Genomic DNA, 26,563 nt, shown 5'->3' with positions numbered 1-26,563 from the left:
TCTAAACACTTGGGAGCCTGAGGTAGGAAGATTACCACAAGCCTGAGGCTGGTCTCGGCTACAGTGAGTACCGGGCCAACCTGTCTCAAAAGCAAAAGCCAAAACAGGCAAAAGAAAACTCATCCTCTCAGAGGCGTTGCTGCATATCTAATATGTGAGCCAAGCATATAGTACACAGTGTAGCCGCTGGGCTGCAGGCCGAGTAGCAGACCCAGACAGGGGTATATAGCAAGATCCTGTCTCAGAAAAAGGGAGGAGGTGCTGGGGAAATAGTTCAGCTGGTAGAGTGCTTGCCTGCTGTGATGGTTACACATTTGGTTTGGTTTAGAATCATCTGAGAGCCGTGCTTCTGTGAGTGCATTTCTGGAAAAAGTTAATCTAGGGAGGAAAGACCTTCTCCCAGTGTGGATGGTACCTTCCTCGGAGAAGCCTAGATACAAAGAGGCTTGGGGTGGGGCGGGGGGAGGGGGAGGCTGGAATAGTGCTGCTTTGCCTGCTGTCCTTCCCTCTTGGCTGGCAAGTATATCTACCCTGCTGCTGCTGCTGCTATCCTGTCCTGACACTGAAGACCAGAAGCTGCCCAGGAATCCTCCAGCACCAGAACAGGACTGCTGAGGCTGGCAGCTTTGTGAACTGAGGTATTACTGGGCTTTCCGCCTCTCTAGTATGCAGATGGCTATTACTGGACTATCTGGCCCTATCATGTGAGCCCGCTTAATCAATCTCTGTTCATTATATTCATTCTATCAGTTCTTTTTCTTCAGGGAGCCCCAATATTACCTACCACGTCCAAGTCCCTGGGCTTGAGCCCCGGCATTCGATAACCGGGGTGTGGTGATACACATCTGTTATCCCAAGGTAGGGGGGGCAAGAGGATATGAAAATTCTAGGTCATCCTTGGCTACACAGTAAGTTCAAGGCTAGCTCCAGTTACAGACATCCTATCTCAAGAAAATAAATAAAAAGCAAGTCAGATCCTGATTAACCTCTGTGTTTTCCAAAGTCTCACTCCAAAAGCTTTCTAAAGTACAAGGACACCCCCTGGCCTGGCTGCTGCTTTCCCCTACAGTCACACTTTCTACCATTCTTCACACACATCCACTGACTTGCAATTCTCTGAATATGACCATACTCTGTCCTGTTTATGTAAGTTTGCACATGACTATTCTCTTTGCCTTAGGTGGCATTCCCTACTTTCACTCAAGTCTTCAAAACCCAAATCAGACATCTTTCATCTTGTGACATTTTCCTGACCCACTGTGGCTCTTACTCAGACATGACTGGCCTCAGGGTTCCTGAACATAGCCACATTACTGCAGAACACTACAAGTATGTGTGTATCCCTTAAGCAAAGTATAAGCAATCTGAGGAACATGGCCCTTGGCATGGAATAGGTGTCCATGTTTTCTTAATTGACTAAAAAGTGAGTGAACAAACAGGAGACACAGGTAATGAGTTGGGCCATCAGAAAACTGTGTTGAACTGGGGTGGAGTTTAATGGCCTACCAGTACCTTTGAAACAGGACCACAGGAACAAACTGAATTCATCACAAGAAGAAATTCAATCTATACATGTTCAAGTTTTATTACAAAGTGTGATGGGCAGAAAATACGGTACTTCTTATACAGGAGGCTGAAACAGAATGAAACCATGAGATTAGACTTAATGTACGTAGGGAAAAGTAAAGTCACAGAAGGAACACTCCACCCTCGGGTGCTTTTGAAGTTACCTCCAGTGGAGAAACCGCAGCTCGTTCACAGCACAGTGTTAAATTTGTATGACAAGCCCTGTGTACAATCAGCCCTGTGAAAATAATATTTATAGAGGAGAAATGATTACAGTACAGTTCTGCAAAGGGACAGCTTCCTCTCCAGCTGAACAAGGGATGCCACAAAAGCTTTAGAACAGAAAGAGAGTTTAAATATGTAAGAAAGTAAGTTCATACACATGAGATTATAAAGGGCACAGAAGTGGATAAGTTAGAGCTTAACATTTTGTAGAACAAGAAATCTCCATGTCTACACAGAGATTTATACAATCATGCTATAATTCACACTCAGGCTGGGGCAAGGGAAAGTCACTGACAGGGATCATAAGATACATGGGACCAAAGCAAGTGACTAAAGCAATTCAAAGCTTCAGCTCAACCATTTTTATCACATTGTACATCACAATCAGCCCAAGGTGAGAGCGTTCCTTCAAATGGAAGATAGCACAGTTCGGCTCCACCGAGTTGTCCCAAAGGCGGGTGCCGGCACATTTTCCAGTTGTCACACAGACTGTCAATATCTTCCTTCTGGAGTTCAGGCTTCCCTTAGCTTATTGTTCCTGGCTGACACACTAGTCCAAGTCTCTTGGAGAAGGCATCCGCATGTTTCCACACTTAAAAAGTGACATCCAGATGGCAGCCCAGGAAGACCTGCTCATTCCGCCATGCCATATGCTTGACTCTGACCATTAGCAGCAATGACAGTATGGGAGAGAGAACGTAGACGGCTCAGGGTGAAAAGGCTCAGAGACATGAGACACTCAGCTGCTGCCTCACCAGAGCAGCAAGGACAGCTCTGGGAAAGCCTGGCTCAGGGTTCATGGTGACTTTGCTCAGGTCAGCTCTCCTCTCAGAAACCCCAACTTAAACATCAAGCATGCCCCACCGTCCTCGTGCTGAGTACAGGCTCTAGAGGAAACGCTGTGTTTTGAGTCCTCTACTGCAACGGTACTCTCTACCCTAACCCAGGTGAGCAAATGAACTGCCATATTTACACAACGGGGAAAGTAAGGTGCAGTTTTGGACTTTCCAACCATGTTTAGTAAATCCCAGAGTCCTACATGTCCTTACAGCCTAGGAATCTAGGGCCCAGGATGCATCAGGGAGAACATTTTACAGTGGAAAGATAATAGGGAAAAATATAAGAAAAATGAAAGAAAGGTGGCTAGAGAGTGTAGTTTAATGGTAGAACATCTGCCTAGCATGTGCGGGCCTGCATTTGAGCCCCATCACCACATACGCAAAACAGAAAAATGAAAAAGGGGAGGGAAGATAAAGGAGGAAGGGGGGCTACAAGAAGAGCCATGGACACTGGGCATAGACCTGTGATCCCAGCATTCAGGGAGACTGAAATAATAGGATCCTAAGTTCAAGGACAGCCTGGTCTACAACACAAGAACCCACCTCAAACAACAGTTTCACCATGTGCTGTCCGGATACCCAACACTTAGAATTTAACCACTGGACATCGCCTACAGCAGCGCTGCTGCACAGAGGGGCTCTCTCTGCCCCTAGCCAGTGATACAGAAGCTTGATTATTGGTGCAGGAAGGTCAAACTATGCTGAGGCACAGGCTCACTCCCCTCAGACCCTCTATGTTCTCCAGTATTATTTCCTCTTCCTATACCTTAAAATACCAAATTTCAGCAGTAACAATCATCAAGACACTGTAGGATTCTTATTTTTTCCTATTCTTCCTAAATTGTAGCAAGTTATGAGACATGATTCTGATTTTGGTAGAAAATTACCACCCAGTTGTCATGTGTCATCACTCTTCAAGCCCTAACCCTGCAGGCCAGGAGAGAAATAATCTCCTGTGGGAAAAGCTCAAGCCCATGAAAGCCTCAGACCCAGTCACCACGTCAGCTCTCTGTCAGCCTGACTGAGCATGCAATCTCCCATAGAGCAGACACAGGAAGCACAGGCCAGAGCTTGGTTTAGCCTGCCAAAGCCAAGTCAAAACAGCATTGCAGCCACTGGAGGACCGCAGGTCTGGAGGTCCCACTCACTCCTGTCAGTCTAAGAACTGGCAAATTCAAACACAGAGTGGCTTTTGAAACTTTAACAGACCTGTGCTTCAGGGAAGGCTACACAACTCTCTGCATCTCAAGGCAACAGAAACCTCGTTCTCAGCTACAGAGGACCTATGCACGCTACAGAGAGGGTGAGCGAGCTGGCACGTCAAATGCCAGCAACCCTGCAACTGTGGGTGCATGTGTATTTGAAGATGGAGACAGCAAGAGTCTTACCTGGTCCAGGTGACAGGTAGAGAAGGAAACCGAAGAAAGACGGCAAACGTCCACAGAGCATGGGAAAAAAACATCACAAGTGGTTGGTTTCCAAAGCACATAGCTGTCCCATACAAATCTATTCTAAATAACTACTGCTAACCTTTTAAAACTTCATTTTCAAGTTTTGGTTGACAAATCTCATCATTCAGCCCAAGTTTAAGTCCACCCAGAACAGAGGCGCTGCCCAGGAAGCCCACTGCCAACTCTAACTTCCACTGTAGACTCAGCCCAGGAAGAAACTGAGGGCTCCTTCAGCAGCAACCATCAGCAAGCCTGCTTCCCTTGAGGTGCCTGTACCTAGCTAGCAAACACCACTAAAAGCAGAGATAACCACAATTGTACTCTCTATATGCAAATGATCCAAGACAAACCACACGCTAGTGCAGGAATATTAATCTCTAGCAGATGGCCAGCCAGAGACCAGAAATCAGGGTGACAAACTAGGAAGGCAGAGGGGAAACACCCTGACTGAAAATGCTTTTCCTTTGGGAGAAGCCCCCAAGTAACGAAGCAATCTAAGACTTTTGGTATACAACTACATCAGCTGTAGGAAGCAAGCAAAGACTCAGCCAGAGAGTCCATGTGCCCAACAGAATGAGTCAACATTTATTTCTCCAGCAATGGCAGCGTGAGTGTGCAAAACCATCAGCTTTCAGGCCTGCTACCCTCCTCCAGTCAGAGAGTCTGAGAGACCTGCAGGCAGCTCAGCAGGGCACGAGCCAGGAACACTCTCCCCAAGACCATGCCCCAGACTCTGCCAGGGACTCATCAAAGACCAGAAGCACATGCAAGTTCCATCCATGGAACCCACTAATGTAACGGAAACAGACACCTGAGGCCTGGAAGTCAGCCTGGCCAACTGCAGCCTGCAAAGTCCAATACTGCTCAGAATCTAAACTGAGGTGAGGCACGTGCCACAGGTGTGGAGAATCTTAGCTGCCTGACTCTGGGGCCCTTGATTCTTTTGTAGCCATTTACTTGGTTACTGCGATCACCACAGCCCATCCTTTATGACAACTGCTTGTCTATCTCAGTCTAAAGGTCCTGTTCAGGGTCAAGCACAGATGGCTCCTCTCAGGAAGTCTCACATTCTGAGCAATCAATCCAAAGATGGGCCAATATCCCACCGAGCAGAGGAAACTTAACAAACAGAAACAGCAAAACTTAGCTTAGAGAGTTTTCTTGCCTATCGTTCAAGTTCTAAAATGGAAAAATAGATTCTAAAACCAGGTACTGGAAACACAATGTAAATTCAGTTTTCCTGAAACAATTCTCCTTCAGCCTGGCCCCTGCTTATCTCAGCTCCACCAGGTACTCATTAGTGAAGCCAGAGAGAGGAACATGAGGGTGGAACAGAAGGCTTCCTGTATATCCTGGACCTGTGTGGGCCTTCAGGAGACCCAAACTGAGAAAAGGTTGGTGAGTCAGCAGACTTTAGAGCACCAGGGCAGTTGTGAACTCCTGGTCAAGGGTGTGCCACTCAGGCAGTGACTCAGAAGGCAAACTGCTCTTGGGGTCTAGGGTCCAGTACCCACTGCAGGCACTGAGGGAAGAGAAGAAGGTACAAAGAGGTAGGGAGGACTGGGAAACCAAGAAACCAGGAAGATTAAGTTCTTTTCATAAAAAAATTAGCCTGATAGATAAAAATATACAAAGTTGAGGTTTGTTAAAAGACACTGATAGCAGGAGGAAAGACAATCTGAAGTTGGCATTTGTTCCCACTTAAGTGCTAGCATGGACATGGATGGGGACAAGACAGGGGCTACTGCCTTGGGCAGTAAACAGACAGACATCAGGGGCAAATGGACACAAACAGAGCCAGTACTTGTACTGTTCATGAACACAACAGTTGACAAACAAATACACAGAAATGTTTAATTGAAGAAGCAAAGAAGAAGAAAGGAGTGAAAATCTTAAAACCCAGCCCTGGGCTGCGGTGGCGCCACACAGCACAGTCCAGCACAGACAGCAAAGGGTAACTGGCCTGGACTCCTACAGCAGCTTCTAGACATGGTGGGTGTAAAGCAACAACAGACATACTGGCCACTGGAAACATCTTCTTACGTGGGGAGGGAAGGGGACAGAGGCTGGAACACACAAGCCCCTGCCTGGTAGGTGAGGGGCCAACACTACACACGGAGTATCTCCAGGCAGTTGTTATAGCAGATTGCGATCCAGTCAGGCTGGGTTGAAGCCCACTGTACATTGTTGATCTCTCCTTCAGCTGTGTAGGCCAGAATAGGGTCCTCGATGGCCCGAGGCATCTGCTGGATGTCCCAGATGAGAGCCTGATGGTCATCCGCTAGGGAAAAAGCAACCAAGAACACCATAGCTCAGGCAATGCGGTAACCATCTTGCATTTGGAGAGCCAGACACAATCTGAGAGACGTTTGCTCACCAAAGCTTTGTGAGAGGGGTTTCATCTTAGAGATGAGTAAACCAAGATTTAGCAATGTCACCAGACTTGCTACCTCATGCCACGTAGCCAGTGAGAGACAGGGTCAGGACCCAGATCTAGGTTCTGACTCCACATTCCAGGTGTCCTTAAGCTCCAGTCAATGCACCAGGGTTAGAGAACTGGATCAGGACACTAGAGTCAGGAATCAGGAGAGGATATGGGATACAATGATCCCAAAATATGATGTCACTTTCAGCCACTAAAAATACATCAGTGGATTAAGAGTCTTCCCTGTATCCCACTTTATGTACATTTACACTTCAATGAGCTGTACAGATGACCAACATAAAGTGCTGTATAGACATGCACCATTAAAAAACTTCCATCTATGTCTGTAATCCCAGCAACAGGCACTGGGGACACAGCTGAGTGGTAGAGCACCTGCTGACCATGTTCAGTATCCTAGGTCCAATGCCCAGCACCATCAGAAAACAAACAAACTAAGCCAATTAACGTGCTCTGCTGGGGGTGGTGGCACATGACTGCAATCTTAGCACGTGGGAGGCAGAGGCAGATGGACTGCTGAAAGTTGGAGCTCAGCCTGATCAATACAGCAAGTTACAGCCAGTCGGCATTATACAGTAAGATCCTGCCACAACCAAATAAATAAACAAATAAACAAACCATAAAAAAAAATCATCATCATCATCATCTTATCACCACCCAGCACTCTGGAGGTAGAAACAGGAATGCCCAGATTCCGAAACCAGTCTGTAGTCTACATAGCAAGTTACAGGCCAGCCAGCACTACAGAGTGAGCTTGTGACTCAAAAAGAAAAAACAGATTTTTTTTTCTTCATGCAATGTTCTCTCTTGAGAAGCCCACAACGACCCGGCACAGTGTTCTTACAGCTGCCTCTCCCCCTCTCCTAATGGTCTCGTTTAAATCTTTATTAAAACCTGTTCTTGGTAAACTCCAACTTTACTTCATTTAAAAATAAATAAATAAAATAAACAAATAAATAAATACTCTGGCTGTGGCAGCGCATGCCAGCAATCCCAGCACTTGGGAGGCTGATACAGGAGGATCAGGAGTTCAAGGCTAGCTTTGGCTATAAAACTCTACCTAGAAAACAAAACAAACAAACAAAAAAAAAAAAAAAAAAGAAAAGAAAAGAAAACCTATAACCCCCAAAAGAAAAATATTTTCTCCAAGTAAAGAACTATGGGAAATACTAGTAATGAGTTTAAAAAAAAATGAAGCCATATATATGTGTGTATGTGTATACAAATGTATACACACAAATATGGCCTTTATGTATACGTTTGTGTGTGACTGTTGAGAGTGAGGGCACATACACACACATGAGAAAACGCTAGAAGAAAATATATCAAAATGAGAAAGGGAGCAATTTTGACTGGCAAAGTTACTGGTTATATTTCCTTTTCTACAGTTCCTAGGGGCTATGTAATAGGATGTATTATGATGGGGTTTTTTTTTGTTTTGTTTTGTTTTTTTGAGGCAGGGTCTCTTGTAGCTGTCCTTAAACTTGCTATGTACACCAAGGTTGGCCTTGAACACACAGAACGTGCCTGAGATGTGCACCAATACCCCTGGCTTCATGTTACTTTTGAAACAGAAATTTAATTAATTAGTTACTTTTATGGTCTTTCAACTCAGCGTTTCTCTGTAAACCCTAGCTGTAGTTATAACTCACTCTGTAGACCCAGCAAGACTCTTAATTTAAATCAAAAGAAAAAAGAAGCCAATGACTTTCAGATCCACAAAATCCTAAAGCTACCTCCTATCCTGGTATGGATGTTGGCTCTGGGTACCTAAGAATTTAAATACATGGAATCTTAATAGATAAGGCTGATCATGAGTAACACCAGGTTCCTACCAAGTCCACATAACATGGGCAAGGTACAAGATCTCCTCTTTGAGGAATGATCTACCACAAAGGATCTGGTTTATAAACACTCATCACCTCCAAAGCACTGTTTGTCAGTGCTCAGCTCCATCAAGAAAAGGGACTCAAGATGAATGCAACACACAACATCAGTGAGCCAGGCAAGGCAACAGCTGAAGGGGCTTCTGCTAGGCCACACTGCTCTCCATGAATAATGGCTTATCTCTTTCTTTTCCCCCTGTCCTCCTTATCCACATAATTGAAAGAAAGAAAGCACAGACCACAGCACAGGGTAAAGGTGGTAGAATACCCCAACCACTCCACAGTGAGGCACAGGCGTAGCTAGAGCAGATAGTGCCTCTGTGAACTAAAGTGAGGTGGGTTCACATTTAGAGGGTTTAAATGTGTATCTATACTAAACAGGTCTGGCAGGAGACACCTAAAGCATTGTGAAAGATCAAATACAGTGAGTGAGACAGAGGTAGAGAAAAATAGCAAAGAGAAAAGATGGCTTCTTCCTGTTACAGCTCTGTATTGTTTTCATTTAATCACAGATTTTCATCATTTCTAGAATAAAAGCACTTGATAAGCAGCACATTGTTAAGAAGTGCAGTCTTTGGGGAAAATAGCAAAGTGAGACCTGTAAGTCAAATGACTGACTAGGTAAGGCTCTGTGAAGTGTGAAAGGCCCAAGGTCCGAGGGACAATTCCTTGTAGTACCAAACATCCTGTTACAGGGAAGAAGGGGCTTCTTCCTGTACCCGAGTCCCCTGGAAGACCCAGATTCCTAGGGAACAGTGCATATTCCCCTCTAGAAATATATACATAGGCCTATGTCTGACACACACCACCATCACTAGTCAAGGAAAGATGCTCTGAGACCCACTGAATACACAAGATCATCTGGAATGTAGACTGCTTCAGCTCACAAATCTCTCAGAACTATCCTTGAAAACAATAAGGAAGTCTCCAAGAACGGGAAACTTCACTACCCTGATACTTCCTCCCGCCATGGTTACCTGCAGTGCAGATGTGGCAGGACGAATGTGGGGCCCAAGCAATGCCATTGACACATGCTCGGTGGTTGTTTAGCCTGGCGACAGGTGTGCAGGGAACTCGAACATCCAGGATCACCACCTGCGGAAAAAGGTGCAAAAATTGCAGAGTGCAACAGGAAAAACAAACCAAAAACCACCATCACACACAATTGTAAGCAAAATATTTTCAGTTGTGGATTTGAAGAATATTAAAGACAGGGTTTCCTGATGGAAGAAAAAAAAATAATGAACAAACACAGGCAGTGTATTCTCTGTGCTGAAAACACTGGGCCTTAAGACTAATGTAGAAGGGAAGCACGAGTAGGCAAGATGAGTTTGGATGATCCACAAGCACCTTTGGTAAGTGCCGATAAAAAAATCTGCACATCTTTGTTGCAGGATATTTGATCCCATTGTGAACCCTGAGATTGTGAACTGTAAAACCTGTATCTTGTTTGGCATGGTTCAGCCCAAACACACACCTTTAATCCTAGAGCTGTCTGTACACAGGATTAACCCTAAGTCAAGGAGGGAAGCAAGTGGCCAGCTGACAAGGTTGAACAGAAATGAGGGACTTTGAGAAAAGGGTATTTAAGACAGCGTGGAGAAGGAACGTTTGGTCTTTGGCTCTTTAGCTTTAGGCTTTCTTCTCCTGGGCTGTCAGGTGAGCTAGTGGGCCTTTTCTTTCTGGGCTGTCAGCTGAGCTAGCTTTTGGTTTTTTTCCTTCTGGGGCATGAGCTGAGCAGGAAGGTCAGCTGGGTTCCTTGACTCTCTGAGCTAGCAGGTTTTCACCACATCATCTGGCTCCTGAGTCTTCATTGGTAAAATTGAATGGTTGGGATTTTCAATTTTCTTTAACACATCTTAGCTAGGCAAAATCCTAGCTAAGGTAGAATCCAGAAAATAAGTCTGAGGACAAGCTTCCCCCAAACCAAGGCTAACCACTGCATCCTCTCAACCAACAATCCGCCCTTCTCATAAAAACCAGCAGACCCCGGAGCTTCTGTCTGTCCATCTCTTGCAACAGCTGGGGTCTGCTTGGAACACCAGGTGGGATGGCTGACTTCCTTACTGAGTGCCAGTAGAGATGACGTGGTTTAAATTGTGGTCATTTAGATAGTACTTGTCTTACCTTTTATTCTTTATTGTGAAATGTTTATTTGGATTTTTTAAATTAGTTGTACAACTAATACATGACAAATTACCAGATGAATTTTATATTATTTCTTCAGGACTAGAGCTTTTTGATGACTTCAAATATGGGATCTTCAAATCTGAAGCTAGGAAACATGCATACATTTGCTTAAGCTTAAAAGGCTCTTGCGAACACTCTGGGCCAATAACAGCAAGTCCTCCCAATGCCTTTCACTTTGATTTATATAAGTTTCTGTATAGGATCAGCTTCCTTGTTAAACACCACTTTTCCTCTGTAAACAGAGAGCCTGCTGACCAAAGGACAGGAGGAAGCTGACGAACCTCAAGAACCATGGTACTCTGTGGGACCTGCAGAGGGCCTCGCTGTGCACCCACCACCACTCTTCTTCTTGTCTTAGCTTTACTCTATTACAATTCCACTTATCTATTTATTACTTTTGAGACAGGGTTTCACTATATAATATAGCCCTTGTGGTCCTTAAACTCTCTATGTAGATGAGGCTGGCCTCAAACTCACAGAGATCTGCCTGTCTCTACCTCTCAGGTGCTGGGATTAAAGGTGTGCAGCACCATGCTCAGAAACAGTTTATTGGTTTTTGTTTGTTCGCGCGCGCGTGTGTGTGTGTGCACACACACACACACATGCATGTTTTGTTTTGTTTTGTTTTGTTTTGTACTGGGTATCGAACTCAGGGCCTTGAGCATGCTGGACAGCCTCTCTGCTAAGCTACACCCCCCACTCTAGTAGAAATTCATAGAAGGCAAGGCAAATTCAGTGAGTCTGCAGCTACTCTAGGATACACAGGAACTTCCAAGCTAGTCTGGGTTAGAGCGACTCTGTCTCACCAAAGAAGTGGGGAGGAGGTTATGAACAGCCCTTTTTGTTGATCAGGGTTCCTCAACCTAGGCCCTACTGGCACTCTAAGTAGACTGTCATTGTTGGGGGCTGTTTTGTGCACTGCAGAATGATTGGCAGGCTCCTTGATCACTACCCACTTGATGCCAAGAACACTCTTATGTTTCCCTCCTAACTCTTGACAACCATAAACACCTCTGGGTATTTCCAAAGATATCCTGGGCACAAAACTGCCACTATCTGAGAGCACTCTTGTAAATACATGAGGTGGAATGGAGTCAAGGGACAGGGCCTATGGGGCTTACCTCCATTCCATCCATGGCCATGGTGGCCAGGTAGTTAGGGTCCTGCTTATTCCAGCAGAGGCGAAGCAGTGGGTGATGCTGTGGGTCTTCGTAAATGATAGTGCTATGTTCCAGATGGCGGAGGTCAAACATCCTCACAGAGCCATCAGCACCCACAGAGGCAAACATGTCCCTGCCACCTCCGGCTCGGCTGAACGCAATATCATAGACCTGTTGGTAAGACAGATTCAGAACTGTCATCTCCTTCCCCATAGCATGGAGACCTGTCATTTCCAGTTCATCTGAACCCCAACTCATGACACAAAAGCAGGTAAGCTAGTCGCTTCTCAGAGAATAAACATCATTCAACCACAGATACTGGCTGACTTCTCCATATGTCCTGCTTTCTACTCTTCCCCTTAAAACCCCGTGATAAAACAAAAACAATATACCCAGCTAACCGGCCGAGCAGTTTTGTCTGAACAAAAACTCTGTGATCCAAGGCATGCATTTCCTGGGCTTTCGTGGTTTCACTTACATGCAATCAGATGCATATTCGTGACAAACCATATACAGTTCTACCGAGCTGGTTGAGCTACAGAACCTAGACCTGAGATCCATTCATAAGAAAAAGGTAATACAACTTTTGGCTTCGTGTTCTTTTAAGAGGGTGTCTGGGAGCTGGAGCTAAGACTTGGGTTAAGAGTACTTGCTGCTCTTGCAGAAGACCCAGGTTCAGCTAAGAGGGGTCTGTAACTCCAGTTCCAGAGGATCTGATACCCACTCTGGCCTGCACACTATGCACACATGTGATACAAGGACATGTGCAGGCAAAACACTTACAGACATAAAATAAAAAGAAAGAAATCTTGAAAATAAAATCTCACGTGGCCCAGGTTGACTCCAAACCTGCTATGTGGTAGGGGCTGTGGAAAATGTCCTATGTAGCAAAACAGCACTAGACAAAGCCTTTGTCTATCCAATGTGTCTGGCCTACGAAAACAGAGGCTTGATATGCAGTCGGCTGGTACCAAACTTCAGACTGTTTTTGCTTTGTTTTGTGTTCAAGACAGGGTTTCTCTGTGCAGCTTTGGCTGTCCTGGACTCAAACCTAGCCTTGAACTCAAAGAGATGCGCCTCTCTGCCTCCTGAGTGCTGGGATTAAAGGCATGTGCTACCACACCTGGCCTTCAGACTTGTCCTATCTTTACCTGGTAAGTGCTAGAATTACAGGCGCCCGGGATTCTCCTTTAACCACTCTTCTCCTCTCCTACTGCTTTAAGATGGTCACACGTTAGCCTTGAACTTGCTAAGTGTGTGTATGTGCACCTATACTCCTGGCCCTTCTGAATCACTTCATCTTACACAGGAGTATTTCTTTATGTTGATCAGTAATAGATGGGCATCTATTAGCAGTGTTTGTCTCTTAGTCTCCAGAGCATGTGGGGAACCTACTTTTTGTTTCTTTTTTTTAAAAATTTTATTTATTTATTTCAAATGTTCTATCTGTATGTGCACCTGAATGCCAGAAGAGAGCAGTAGAAGGTATAGATGGTTGTGAGCCACCATGTGGTTGCTGGGAATTGAACTCAGGACCTCTGGAAGAGCAGTCAGAGCTTTCAACCACTGAGCCATCTCTCCAGCCCCTTTTGTTTCTTTTTTAAAATCTGTATGAGTATTTTGGCTACTTGTAGATGTGTGGACTGCATGAGTAGCTGGTACCTACAGAAGCCTTTAGAGGGCATAAGATTCCCTGGAAGTAGAGTTACAGAGAGTTATGAGCTGCCGTGTGGGTGCTGGAATTGAATCTGGGTTCTTAGGAAGAGCAGCCAATGCTCTTAACCAGGGTCGTCTCTCTAGGCCGGACCCTACATTTTTTATAAGATATTCTACTTATTCCTCCTTCCAGATGTCAGCTGTCGTTATTACCCAAGACTCTAAAATGTGTGTTTTGTTTTTGGTATCTGTTTTCCTGAGCTCAAGTAACTGCTCCTTCATCCATGGCCCACCTGTAGAGTTAATCAGGAAAAGGGAAGGTGGCAGCTCCCAATGTGCTAAACTGTCCTCTACTACAGCTAGCAGGCAGCCATCACTCCTCACAGGGCGTATCCTCAGGCAGAGCTGCCATCCGAAGACTTCTTCTTTCCACTCCTGATCTTCCTGTATCACGAGACCTGATTCCTAGAGGCCAAGGTTGGCTGAGTCCCAGGTTTGCTATTTGCTTGTGGATGGTTCAGCCAGAGGAATCCGAGCCAGGCAATTGACTGCTGGGAGGCAAGAAGAAGCTAGGTGCTTATCCTGCCTCTCTATTCAGAGGCATGTCTGCCAGGCAAATCCAGACTCAGGGAGCCAGTAACCTTCAGCCTGTAAGTAGGGGTGGCCTCCTGCTACTTCACTCTCAATTCCTTCACTGTGTAAGCATTTCCTGGTGTAAATCCCTTACGTTTATTCTTGCAAGGCCCTCCTCACCCATATTGGGGGCTGACCCTTGGGCGTCACAGATGCTAGGCAAGCACTCAGTCATCAAGCTCTATTCTCAAACACGCTTGAGTGCCTCCTACCTTTGGGTTGGCTCCAGCCAACCAAATGTCTGCTTCCTTTAGTGGTCATCTCTGCAAACACACTCTTCATTTGACCCTTGTCTTGGCAGGATCTTACTCTCAGGACAGCAGAACACCTAAGATCAAGCCCTCAGAATGGTACCTGGCACCACCTTGATACTCTGTTGATGACCTTAAGGCATAGTTTTTCTTATACAAATACTGATAGTACTCGCCATGCAAGTGGAAGGGCAGCAAAGGAAACAAAACATGGACACAGGCGCTATGGGAGCAGTTATGGCCCCCCTCAGCTTTTCCAGTGAACACAGAAGAATACACCACTAATAAGACATATTTGCCTCCAACATGACCGAACATAAAAAGATTAAGTAAACACACTGGAGTTCACAGAATGGTTATAGAAAAAAATGGTTAATTGCGATTGTTTGTCATGAAATTTCCCTCCTTCCTGTTTCCCCCTACCTCCAAGATGCCATTATGTTTAGAGAGAAGTGCCTCTCTAAAACTATTCTTTAATCACACCAGCTCCTAGGATGTCTATAAAGACTTCATTAAGAAACAGCACCCTCTGGTATGAAGGGAAATGACGGAACGTAGGTTAATTTGTTAGTGTCGGCTGATGATGCGTTTGGGCAGGTGGGGTACCAGCCTGTGGTAAGAGCCTGCTGTGCAAGCCTGAAGACCTGCACTCATTTCTCAGAACCGCAGAGGAGCGACTCCCAAACACATGCACCATGGTACACATGTGCCTGCACGCACACTCTCTCTCTCTGGTATTAATAGTCATAAATAAAATATCTGTTATAAAGGTGCATTCGATTTTAAGTGTTTAACACATTATGGTTTTCAACCTAGACAAGACACATGCCAACATTATGATCTACACAACCTGCCAAACATCGAGAGAACAGTATGACTTCTCACCTGCAGAGACAGAAGGAACCTGCAAAAGTGAAGAAAAGGAAAAACACCGTTACCTCTTTGTCGTGAGCAATTAGCTGGGTCTTCACATGGCCAGACACGAGATTCACTCGCCCCAGGACCTGCCCAGTCTCTAGGCCCCAGATGGTGCAGGTTGTGTCAATGCTTGAGGTACCTGTAGAAACAACAGCAGCTGATGAGGCAAGATTCCTATAGACTCGCTTCTTCTTCTGCTTGGCCCAAGGGACAACAGACCACAAACACTTCCTGAGCATTGACTTTTGTGTGTATGTGTTCTGGGAAGGGTACTTTCTTTTCTTTTCTTTTTCTTTTTTTTTTTTCAAGGCAGAGTTTCCTTCTGTAGCCTTGGCTGTCCTGGACTCACTTTGTTGACCAGGCCTCCAAACTCACAGAGATCCACTTGCCTCTGCCTCCTTGAGTGCTGGTATTAAAGGCTTGTGCCAGCTAAGGACAATTATTGAGACAGAATCTGATGTCGTTCAGGCTGACCTTGAACTCAAGATCCTCCAGCCTGCATTCCCAAGTGTTGGTATTATAGGAATGGACCATCACACCTGCAAGACCTTAGATTTTTAGCTGAAAAGATGTGATATACACACAGGGAAAACAGAGTTCCCTATGAGTAAGCTAATAACTACTTTCCATATTTAGCCCATCTTAGCCATGGCCTGTTTTAGGATGATGTGTGTGCCTCAAACCCCTGATAAAAATAGGCATAGGCCAAATCTGAGTAAACACATCTTCATTTTCTTCAAACTGGAATTCAAAGTCCTCACCTAGAAGATAAGGATCCACCTCATTCCAGTCAAAGGAGGTCAAGGGAGCACAGAAGTCCGAGTTCTTGTTATTGTTTAGCAAGCACTCCAGCCTGGTCTCTGTCTCACCAACCTGAAGAAACAATGAAACAACAAGTTTCAAACACAAAGAAATAAAAAGCATTACCCCACTAAAAACTGTTTGGCGAATCTCTTATAAGAGGAGAAAACATTTTTATGATAAAGGGTAATAAAACCCAAAGGAACTCCTGAACTGGGACTTCTTTCAAATCTTCCCCTTCTCTCCAGCTTTCCTCTCTAGATTTTCATTCATGCCTCTTCTAGAGCTCTTAGCAGCCTGCCTGCGGGGCCCTACACTCCCAAGCACAAGGGATGCCCCTGACGATGAACTCAGCTGAAAAGGGAAGATCCACACACATAATGCATTAGAATAAACAGCTGGGATTCATTTACTCAAAAACATCTTGACAATTAACAGAGTACGAGGTCCCAAGTGTTCTCTGCCTCACAGAAGGTTGCCCCACCACACCAGGTTAACTGAGCCTTAAGTTTCCAAGGTTGACTGAGGCCAGCAACAAGACTCTGTGTCATCTGGGCTGGATTTCCTAGAAAACCTGCTGAGCTAAAACCAGGTCAGTGCAGATGCACTTCCTTTGTTTCCTCCAGGCTGCTGCGATAGGACTCCCCAGCGTGGCAGCTGACCCCCCAGAGCCTGTCTGCCCTGCTTCTAATAAAGCATCTGCTTACCCTCCACACACGGAGATAGTCACCACTTGTTGCCAGAAGGTCTGGATAGACGCCTTTTGTGTCAGGAATCCACATGAGCTTTGTGGTGGGGTATGGGTGGTCAAAGGTGTTCCGGCAAATAAACTCTGAACTCTCCTCATCTAAACCAACAAGCTGAACCTGCAGCATGCCAAAATTGAACCACGTGAGAATGTTTTTCTTGAGCAGCATCAAATACATCAGATTCCGGGTCAGTCTTAACACAGAAATACACAGTCAAGTGATTATTATAGTGAGGGACCCCTAGACTGACCATGCCAGCACTAGATGAAAACTCAAGAATCACAGGGTTCAGTACAGTCAACACTACAAAGCTAGAAAAAGACAGAATACAGGTCTTCTGACTCTAAGTCCTGAATAAACCTTCTTCATCCTCTCCGAGACAAGCTGATCGTCCTGTCTCTCCTCCCAAGTACTGGGATCCCAGGAATGTATGGACAAAGCATATTTAATCAGGTGCTAGGAATTGATCAGGGCTTCATGTATGCTAGGCTAGTAATCTACCAACTGAGCTACATTCCCAGCCCTCATTTTGGTTTCTTGAACCAGGCTGGCCTTGAACTCACAGAGATTCTCCTACCTCTGCAATTGGATTAAAGGCATGTGCCACCATGCCCAGTTCCATTCTATGGGTTTTAACAAATTCATGACATATATTTTTGGCATTGTAGGGGAGAGTACTTTCACTCATCTTAACAAGCTCTTTTGAGACAGGGCTTTATGTAGTCCATTACCCTCAGGCTCACTGTGCAGGAGAGTTCTCTACCTTCCAAGGGTTTGCTTTGCTTTCTATTTGGCTCAGTGTTTTCCTATTGCGTTTCTCTGTAAACTTTTGCTCTTCTACACTATTGTCTTTCTGTGTGAATTTTAAGAGCAGCTTTTTAAAATGTACAAAAAGCTGTTGAGGTTCTGACTCCCACTGTCCTGAATCTATGGGTCATTTCGGGAAGACCTGGTAACTTAATATTGAATTTAGTTATTTAGGTCACCTTTAGCTTTTTTCAGCAATGCTTTAAAATTTTGCATGTACAGATATTCAACCCTTTCATTGACTTTATTTCTATGTAATTGTATACTACTACAAATATATTTTTAGGGTTTTAGTTGTATTTTTCCCTATGCTACCTAGCATGATTTTTTAATTCATTTTCAATTATTTATTGCTATTACAAAAAATAGTTTATTTTGTGTATTTATCTTAGATCTTTGGTACATATTTGTAAAGATTTTTCTATGTGTATCTATACACTTAGTCATCAACAGATTTTTCTAGAGGTTAGACATAGATATTCAGGGAGATAACGTGAACGTGAAATAGGAAAACAAGGAGGTCTGCACTCAAGTTAGTTGCCTGTCATTATAAGATATTTTCCCCAAACCAAATATCAGATTCTGTGAACACTTTCTACCTAAGGTCCTCTAGACCCAACATTCAAGGCCTTCTGTCACCCAGTGCTAACTAACTTACCTTATCTTCTATTTTCATCGTTTAATTATCATTTTCTACCTTCTCTATCCTTACACATCTTTCCAAATTTGTAAATTATGCTGACACACTTTCCATCAACTCCAATCCATCAGCAGCCTCAGGCTCCCAGCATTCTTTTCTTTCGCTGCAGGCCCTTAGCCTAGAGTGCACAGACACAAGTATGCACATACAGTTTCTTTAAAAAACCTGTTTTTAAAGCACCTTGGAGTTTAAGAGAACTGATAATCAAACCACAGTAAGAACTTCTAGTACTGTGCTTTACAGGAAACACAAAGCTTTTCTGGTGCTTCTTAAGGTGCTCAATCCTACCCTTATGGTCCGTCTATATCCCCAGTCATCATCAAGGATGAGGAGGGGATGTTCCTGAGCAAACGCTGCACCAGCGAGAATGCCACACTAACCAACTTTCCAGCAAGAGTATCTGTGAGTACCTCTCCAACAGGCTGTCTCTTCAACATTTCAAGATTCCTTACTCAGGTGATGATTACTGCAAGAAACTATTTTCACTTTCCAAAGGGTATCTTCGTAGTAACTTGTGTTTAGCCCTTGGCCAACTGACTCTAACTTGCTCAAAGCTTTCACTGAACAATCAGACATTTACATTTTATGATAAAAAGAGAACATTAAGTGCTCTGTGAATGTCCACAGAACAGAATAAGATGGCAGCGCTCACATTAATGCCATTTCTTGCTGTACTTACTAATCCTCGCAAATTCTTACTAATGTCTACAGTGACTGGTTGATTGGTACCTTTCCAAATTATTTTTCCATGTATTTAATGTGTGTATAGGTGTGTGTGTGTGTGTGTGTGTGTGTGTACTGGAGGTATGCATGGTGGGTTTTTTTTAACAAAAAAAAACAAACAAAAAATCCAAAACAGACTTGTTTCATACAATTTATTCCACAATTTGCTTTGAATAAAAATGTCTTCAAGTCAATATAAATGGTTCCACCTCATTCTTCCACAGCAGACTGTGGTAAGCACACCTCAATACATTTAACTGTTCATTTATTTTGGTTATATAGTCTGTTGTTTTACTGCTATAAACAGCACTACAATGAATATTCTTAATTATCTTTGTATTTATATGTAAATGCCTTTATTGACTAGATACCTAAAAGTGTAATTGCTCTAACACATTTTAAATTATTTTTTGTGTATGTGTGTTTATGTTCATATGTGTGCATGCATGTAGAAGCCACATGTCAACATCAAGTGCCTTCCTCAATTGTTCTTTTTTTAAAGTTTTTTTTTGTTTGTTTGTTTTGTTTTGTTTTGGAGACAGGGTTTCTCTGTGTAGCCCTGGCTGTCCTGGACTTGCTTTGTAAACCAGGCTGGCCTCAAACTCACAGATCAGCCTGCTTCTGCCTCCTTGAGTGCTGGGATTACAGGCGTGCACCACTGTCGCGACCGGCCTTTGCCGATAAGGACGATGCAACAACCGAGGATTTCTTCAGCGGCAAGTTTATTGTTACAGCTCTTTTAGCAGATGGTGAAGGACCCAAACCCCGGGTTGTGCTCTGCTTAAATAGCCAGCAGAGAGGCGTGTTCATCTGTAATTGGTGCTCTGCTCAAGTCTTCATAATCATATGGCTGGCAATTGGAGTGCAGCCTGAACCCTCATTAGCATAAACCTGCGCATGCGTAAACTGCAGGGCGGCGCAGGCAAGAAGCGCGAAAATGCTGGCAAGAAGAACCAGGAAGCAGGAAGCCAGCGCCATCTTGTAATGGCGGGAGCGGCTCCCGACACACCACCATGCCCAGCTCTCCATCTTAATTTCTAAGACAGGGTCTGTCACTAAATTCAGAGCTCACCAGTTTGGCTCATCTGTCTGGCCAGCAAATCCCAAGGATCCTCCTGTTTCTGCTAGGCTTTGGGGCTTTGAACTCAAGTCTTCTTGTTGGTGCAGCAAGCACCTTACCAGCTGAGCTCTCTCCCCAGCCTCACCTCTCAATCCTACCATCTTCAAAAATGTTGCTTCTGGCTGGTGGAGCAGGGCATGCCTATAAGCCAGCACTGGGGACAGGGCTGAGGGTGTGGCTAAGGCAGGAGGAGGAAGAGTTTAAGGCAAGCCTAGACTACAGCTAAGACCCTGCCAAGAAAAGAGGATGCTGGGAATGGTGGTGACCCCAGTTTTGGAGGTAGAGGCAGGAGGCAGGAGAATCAGAAATTCAAGGCCAGCCTAAGCTTCATGAAACCTTGCACATAAAAGTAAAAATTTAATGAATATTAAGAAAAAATAGGCAAAATACTTTAAGATATAGGCATAAATAAATAAGAACTGTCTGAAAAGGACCCCAATAGTGTAGAAAATATTCCTAAGAATTGAGAAATGAGATTGTATGAAATTCCACAGCTTCTGCACAGCAAAGGAAACCATGACCAGCATGAAAAGGCAGCCTACAGGACAGGTGAGACATCTGCCAACAAACTATATGGACAGGGAAGTCATATCTACACCTTATAAAGAACTGTGAAAGTTAAAAATCAAAACTCCTAAATCAGTGCTCGCTTTGGCAGGAGGAACAAAAACCCCTAAATCCTATCAACAAATGGGAAAATTAACTCAAGTGGCAGTTTAAGAGAAAAAAAATAACAAAAGGACTATAAATACTTGAATATTCAGATGAAAACTGTTTACAGAGTCCATCTCACCCCAGTTAGAAGAAAACAAATGCCAACAACTACTGGCCAGGGTGTGGGGAAGGAGGAACCATTACACACGCTGCAGGGAATGTAAACTGGTACAGCCACCATGAAAGACAGTATGGAGGCTCTTCAGAAAGCTGAAAAACAGACTGGGCATGGAGGCTCATACCCGCAATTCTAGCACTGAACAGCGAGAACCAGAGGAAGACTCGAGCCCCCAAACACAGTTACATATATGACCCAGTTGGCCTCTCAGTCAGCTCACCACGGAGACACTGGTGCATCCATGACTACGGCTGCAGTGCTCACAACAGCAGAGACGGGCATGCAGCCCAGAGCTCCATCAACAGGTGAGTGGGTAAAGAAAAGGAAGGGCAAACACAATGCCATTTTATTCGCTGTAAGAAAAAACAAAATCTGCAGAAAAAAAAGAGTAGAACTTGGAATCATCCTGTTGTCAGGAGAAACACACCAGACTCAGAAAGACAAGTGTTTTCTCTCATGTGTGGTACCTACACTGAAACTTATATAATGTACATATATACACACATCTGTGTGTGTGTGTGTGTGTGTGTGTATGTGTGTGTGTGTGTGTGATACAAACATAGAAAGGGACTATGAGACCAAAGGAAGAGGTCTAAAGAGATGAAGGTGGGGGACAAGAGATGGAAATGGAATATTTGTGATATGAAAACAAAAGTGGAAGGATTGGAGAAGAGGGGACCAGAAAAAAAATGGGGGGTCAGGAAAGGGAAGTAGGAGAAACAAAATACAATGATATGCATGAAAATGTCACAAGACCCTCTTCTTTATAATAACAAAAAATTAAGAGAATTTACAAGTTGCTTCCATTTATACTTTTATTAGCAGCAACTAAGTGCCAATCCCCCCCCCCCCCCCCACATCTCTGAAAACACTAAAAACAAACAGAACTTTTTGCTAACCTGACAGGAAAAAAATTGGCACTTTTTATACCATTTTATTACTGTGGTAGAACATACGAACTCACCATGTCAACTTTTTAATTCTTAATTTAACTCAATTCTTTAAATACATTATCTGAATTTTTATTGTTGTTGTTTTGTCTCACTTCTTTGGTGGGAGCTCTTCTCCAACAATGCTTACAGTTAGGCCTCCTTTTCCACTTCTAGGCTATTCTCTTTCAATGTAATTTCTTTTTCCTCCCTTCCCAACACAGGGGATTGAATTCAGGGAATCACATATACTCAGCTATATCCTCAGGTTCGTTTTAAGAGAAGAGTTTTGTTAAGTTGACCAGGCTAGCCTTAACTTCACTCTGTAGCCCAGGCTAGCTTTGACCTCATTCATGCTCCCCTTTGCTGGGCTCCCAAATAGTTGTCAACCTGTGCTGCTTCTTGGTCCCAAAAGACCATTTTTTTTTCCCCTTTGTCCAACAGACTACCATTTTGCAGAACTGCAGCTCTTCCAAGTCTGGCATCTGTAGCCATGGATACTTTCCTTATCCTCTTCCTAGATCCAGTGTCCTACCGCCCTTCCTTACATACTGTGGGAGTGCTGGGAACATGAGTTCTGACAACTGCCATCATGGCGACAGCCAGTCTTTTCTCCAGTCTCCTGCTATGCCTCTTCCCTCTCCTACCTTCAATGCCTTCTGCAGTCACTTTCCACTTCACATCACTTCCTCCAACATGTGAAACAAAGCCCTAGAGAGGAAAGCTAGGAAGCACAATCATTTTTCTTCACTGACAAAAAATATGTTGGCACTTGAAAAAAAAAAATTATAGTCTTGCTGTGTATCCCAGGCTAGCCTTTAGGTTGGGAACCTACTGGGACTGCAGGCACATATCACCACTCTCCATCTATTTTTTTTTTCATTTTTATTTTTTTTAAAGGTTGATTTTTAAATTTGTGTTTATATATAGGCAGGTGTGCATCTGCCACGTGGTAATCTTTTATATTGTTATTATATTTATTGCTTTATGTGTATGAATGTTTGGCCTGCCTGTGTGCATGTGTACTTCATACATGCCTGTTGGTTCCCCTGGAACTGAGCTATGAGCCGCCCTGTGGTTGCTGGCAATTACCTCAGGTTCTCTGTAAGAGCAGCAAGGGCTCTAATCCACTGAGCCATCTCTCCAGCCCACATGTGACAGTCTTAACCCTGCCTTTTCTCAGTGTGTGGCTTTGGGTGAGTTGTCTTCTGTACCTCAGTATCTTTCTGTGTTAAATGACATAAGGTGTTTAGGTCATTTAGTTAGGAAACTTCTGTCCTTGTGCACGGCTGACTCTGGTTATATCAGCTGTTAAGGGAAAGTGATTAAGAACTCCAAGTGTTAGTTGATTTGAATAACATGGATGTTTATCCCACATTTACACTGTCAACTGTTTGTTCCACATGAGCACTTTGCATCCTGGAATGGGATAAATTTTCTTTCTTCAAGGAGCTTGTGGTAACAAACAAGGAAGGAGATATGACACTTTTCTTTTAGAAAATCCACAAGGCAGCAGGACATAGTAACGTATCAGTAATCCCTGCACTTGGGAGGTCAAGGCAGGTGGATAAGGAGTTCAAAGCCTGCCTGGGCTACAAGAGGCTATGTCTCAACACACAATAGCCTCATTAGATACGAATAATATATAATGTGCATTATTCACGGCAATGACGGAAGTAAAGACGCATGGCTCTGAGGAGTATTTGATTTTTCCGTTTGAGACAAGGTCTTAACTTTGTAACTCAGATTGATTGGGAGCTCACTATGTAGCCCAGGCTAGCCTTAAACATAAAATAATCTTCCTCCCTCAACCCTCCAAGTGCTGGAATTACAGGCGAGAGCCACCAGGTCCAGCTTGGGGGTTATTTTATATTATATATTTGCTCCTTAGCAGGCACATGTTCACTGTTTTAAAATGAGATGCTGGAGAAACGGCTCAGCAGACAAGTGCATTCCCTGCCCTTGCAGAGGACCTGAGTTTGGTTCCCAGCACTCAAACTGGGTGGCTTACAACAGCCTGTAACTCCAGCTGGGGGGAGAGGAACTGTGACAACCCTCTTCTTGCCTCTTAGATAAAAGACCCTGGAAAAACTTAGAAGGCAAAAAAATTAATATGTGTGGAGAAAAAACTACAGTAATTTTATAGGCATATTTTACTTTTATTTCTTACATAAATCTTTAAATATTTCTAGGGATCTTAGCCTTACTAACAGTACCCACACCAGGACCCTGAAACTCAGCCTCAGTTTTACTGCCACTGAGGGAGCAAGAGCCATTACAGAAAAGAAATAAGGCCCTTGTTTAGGAAAGGACATTTCAGTACACATTCCCTGGGATTGTAAAGTGTTGGTGTATATGGGATGTCCATCCTTTTCACCCACTTCTCAAAGAGGACAATAAAGAAATGGAAACACACATGCTTCTGAAATATTATAAAACAAACTTAAAATGTTCAAATGTTTTCACCTGAACCTTCACATGCATGTCAGAAGCCCTTTCCTGTATCTCCGTGGGTCAGAAAGAATAACATTTGCTAGTCTAGGCAATGCCTAACAGCCAATGCCTACACCACCTACTTGTCTCCGGCCTGGTGAGTAAACTTTAAACACCACTGACCAAAGCTTTCAGTAGCTCTGAAGACTGTCATTCATATTTTTTTTTTCCCCTCAGATTGCAGCAAAAGAATGAAGTTCAGAGATTAGGGAAATAGAATTCTTCTTAACACTTTCAAAACTACATCTTGCAGTAGCAGCTTACAAGCTCTCTCCTTCTACCAGCGTTTTGATGAAGTGATGGGTGTTCGGCACTGCTGCAAGTCAACGTGTAAGGAACCACGAAAAGAACAGGTCAAACGTCATCTCTCTCTATTCAGAAATAATGGCGGGATAATGCCACAGACCAAGGTTTCCAAGGTTGGGCTGTTCGGGGGAGGGTGAACATCGGGAAGGAAAAACCGATGGCCAATGACAACCTAGCATTTGGGCTCTGTCTCTATGAGAAACACCTGAGATGGGGAAGATCATGCAATAAATAGCCCTAACAGAAATCTCGCGTGGCCAGGAATGCACGACCACCAATCCAAGCGCCCGCACCTTCCTCCACTGCCTCTCTCCCGCCCCCCACCTAGCAACAGAAGCACTGCGGCAGAAGCGGGGGAAAATGAGTGGGACAGAGGACGCGGCTTTAGGGATGTAAACTCCAGTCTGAAACCCGCTATCGCCACCAAAAACCTCATCTGCCTCAGGCACGTCGCAACGCTGTGCCTCAGTTTCCCCCGGCTGTCAAGATGAAAGAAGGCAACGAGCGCTTACCCCCTCGACAACGGGGCTGCAGAGGAGCGAACCACCTCCTTGCTACAAAGGCAAGTTCGCAGCAGAGTTGTGGGACCTGGGGCCGCCGCCCACCTCCAGCGTCCCCCGCCAGCTAGAAGCCGAGGCCCCTGCATGACCCACCTTGTTGTTGTACTCCTCCACGAAGCTGCCCAGCGCCAGGCGAAAGCGCTTGTCCGGCCGTACGCTCCAGTTCATGGCGTACACAGTCCAGGGCGCTTCATATTTGTAGATCTCCTTTCGTTTGCCGTGCAGGGACATGGTGGCGGCTGGGCCGCAGAGCCGGCCGGAGAGGCGGCGGGCTGGGGCACGAGAAGGGCGGGGAGCCGGGCTTGGGTCCGCGGATCCGAGGGGAGGCGGGGCCGGGGCGGGCAGGAACGGCCTAGCCCTCCGGCGGGTCGTCGGCTACACGCACAGACACACTCGGCCGGCCCGACCACCAGTTTCAAACCAGCTCGGGCAGCAACTACCACCTTCCGTTTGGGATGCCGGCCCGCCCTCTCGGAACGGAAGCCACGAGACCCCGCAGCGGCGACGAGCGTTGGCTGCCGGGTACGTCCTTTCCAAACTGTTCCTCCTCCTCATTGGTCAGCACAGCCGCAGCGCCCGCGCCCTCCTCACTATTGGCGAAGATGTTTGTCATTTTGCTTGTTCGCCACGCCCAGCTCCTGGAGGCGGGCTCTTTTGAAGCCCCGAAGATCATTGGCTGGGCGAGGTGTCAGTCAGACGGATAACGGCGCAGTGCGGGTGAATGGGGGCGTGGGTGGCCTGGGGGCAAGTGTGGCCTTCTGCGGGCCTCCAAGTTCTAGGCCAAGGGTCTGAAGAGTGAAGCCTGCGACTTCTTCGCTGCCGCCGCTGCTGTTCTGATCGCCTCTCTCCGCTAACGTGGCAAATCTACCTTCATGGAGGACCTCCTGCGTTTATTTCATCGCCCTGAGCCTGCCGGTCTCGCAGCCTTTGCTAAATGGGAACCCTCTCCAGCTCCAATGCCCCTTTTTAACTGTTCTCCTTCGGGCCTGGCTAACTTGATTCAGGCTTTCTTGCGCTGTCCTATAGACACTAGCAAGAATCCCGAATTCTAGGATTAATTTTCAATGGGCCTGGCTATTAGTCACTTACCTTCCTTGCCCCCGGGGGGGTATTTAGAAGCCAAATGCTAATACAACCTTAAAAGTCGACCGTGCCATGTTTGAAAGGCAGAAAAGCCTGACTTAGGTACATCATTGTAAGGCCTTATTGAATCGTTAGGCAATATTATAAAACCCAATTTAAGAATACATTATTTAGTTTTATGTGTATTTGTATGTACCCGAGTAAGTGTACCAGGTGTACAAGTGCCCACAGAAGTCAAGAAG

General features: G+C 44.9%; 1 protein-coding gene across 1 annotated transcript; it reads right to left on the bottom strand.

The window, feature by feature from the left end:
* Positions 1-1,560: 1,560 nt before the first annotated feature.
* Dcaf7 (DDB1 and CUL4 associated factor 7) lies at positions 1,561-26,559 on the bottom strand. The gene is made up of 7 exons (XM_055592237.1): positions 25,332-26,559; positions 16,727-16,885; positions 15,980-16,091; positions 15,239-15,357; positions 11,722-11,931; positions 9,388-9,505; positions 1,561-6,362 (listed from the first exon to the last, which is right to left on the bottom strand). The coding sequence occupies exons 1-7, from the start codon at positions 25,467-25,469 to the stop codon at positions 6,190-6,192; spliced, it is 1,029 nt and encodes a 342-aa protein (XP_055448212.1). The 5' UTR covers positions 25,470-26,559; the 3' UTR covers positions 1,561-6,189.
* Between the last annotated feature and the right edge of the window lie 4 nt (positions 26,560-26,563).

Source organism: Psammomys obesus, unplaced genomic scaffold (assembly GCF_907164565.1).
Source record: "Psammomys obesus unplaced genomic scaffold, mPsaObe1.curated_primary_1811, whole genome shotgun sequence".
NCBI classification, from domain to species: domain Eukaryota; kingdom Metazoa; phylum Chordata; class Mammalia; order Rodentia; family Muridae; genus Psammomys; species Psammomys obesus.
The sequence above is the reverse complement of the archived record's forward strand: the minus strand, read 5'-3'. Positions and strand labels throughout refer to the sequence as shown.

Coding starts and splice junctions, on each gene's coding strand:
- Dcaf7 (XM_055592237.1), bottom strand. CDS start 25,469: ATGTCCCTGCACGGCAAACGAAAGGAGATCTACAAATATGAAGCGCCC. Junction 16,886..25,331: donor TGGAGGAGTACAACAACAAG/GTGGGTCATGCA, acceptor GGCATGCTGCAG/GTTCAGCTTGTTGGTTTAGA. Junction 11,932..15,238: donor TAATTGCTCACGACAAAGAG/GTAACGGTGTTT, acceptor TCTTACCAACAG/GTCTATGATATTGCGTTCAG.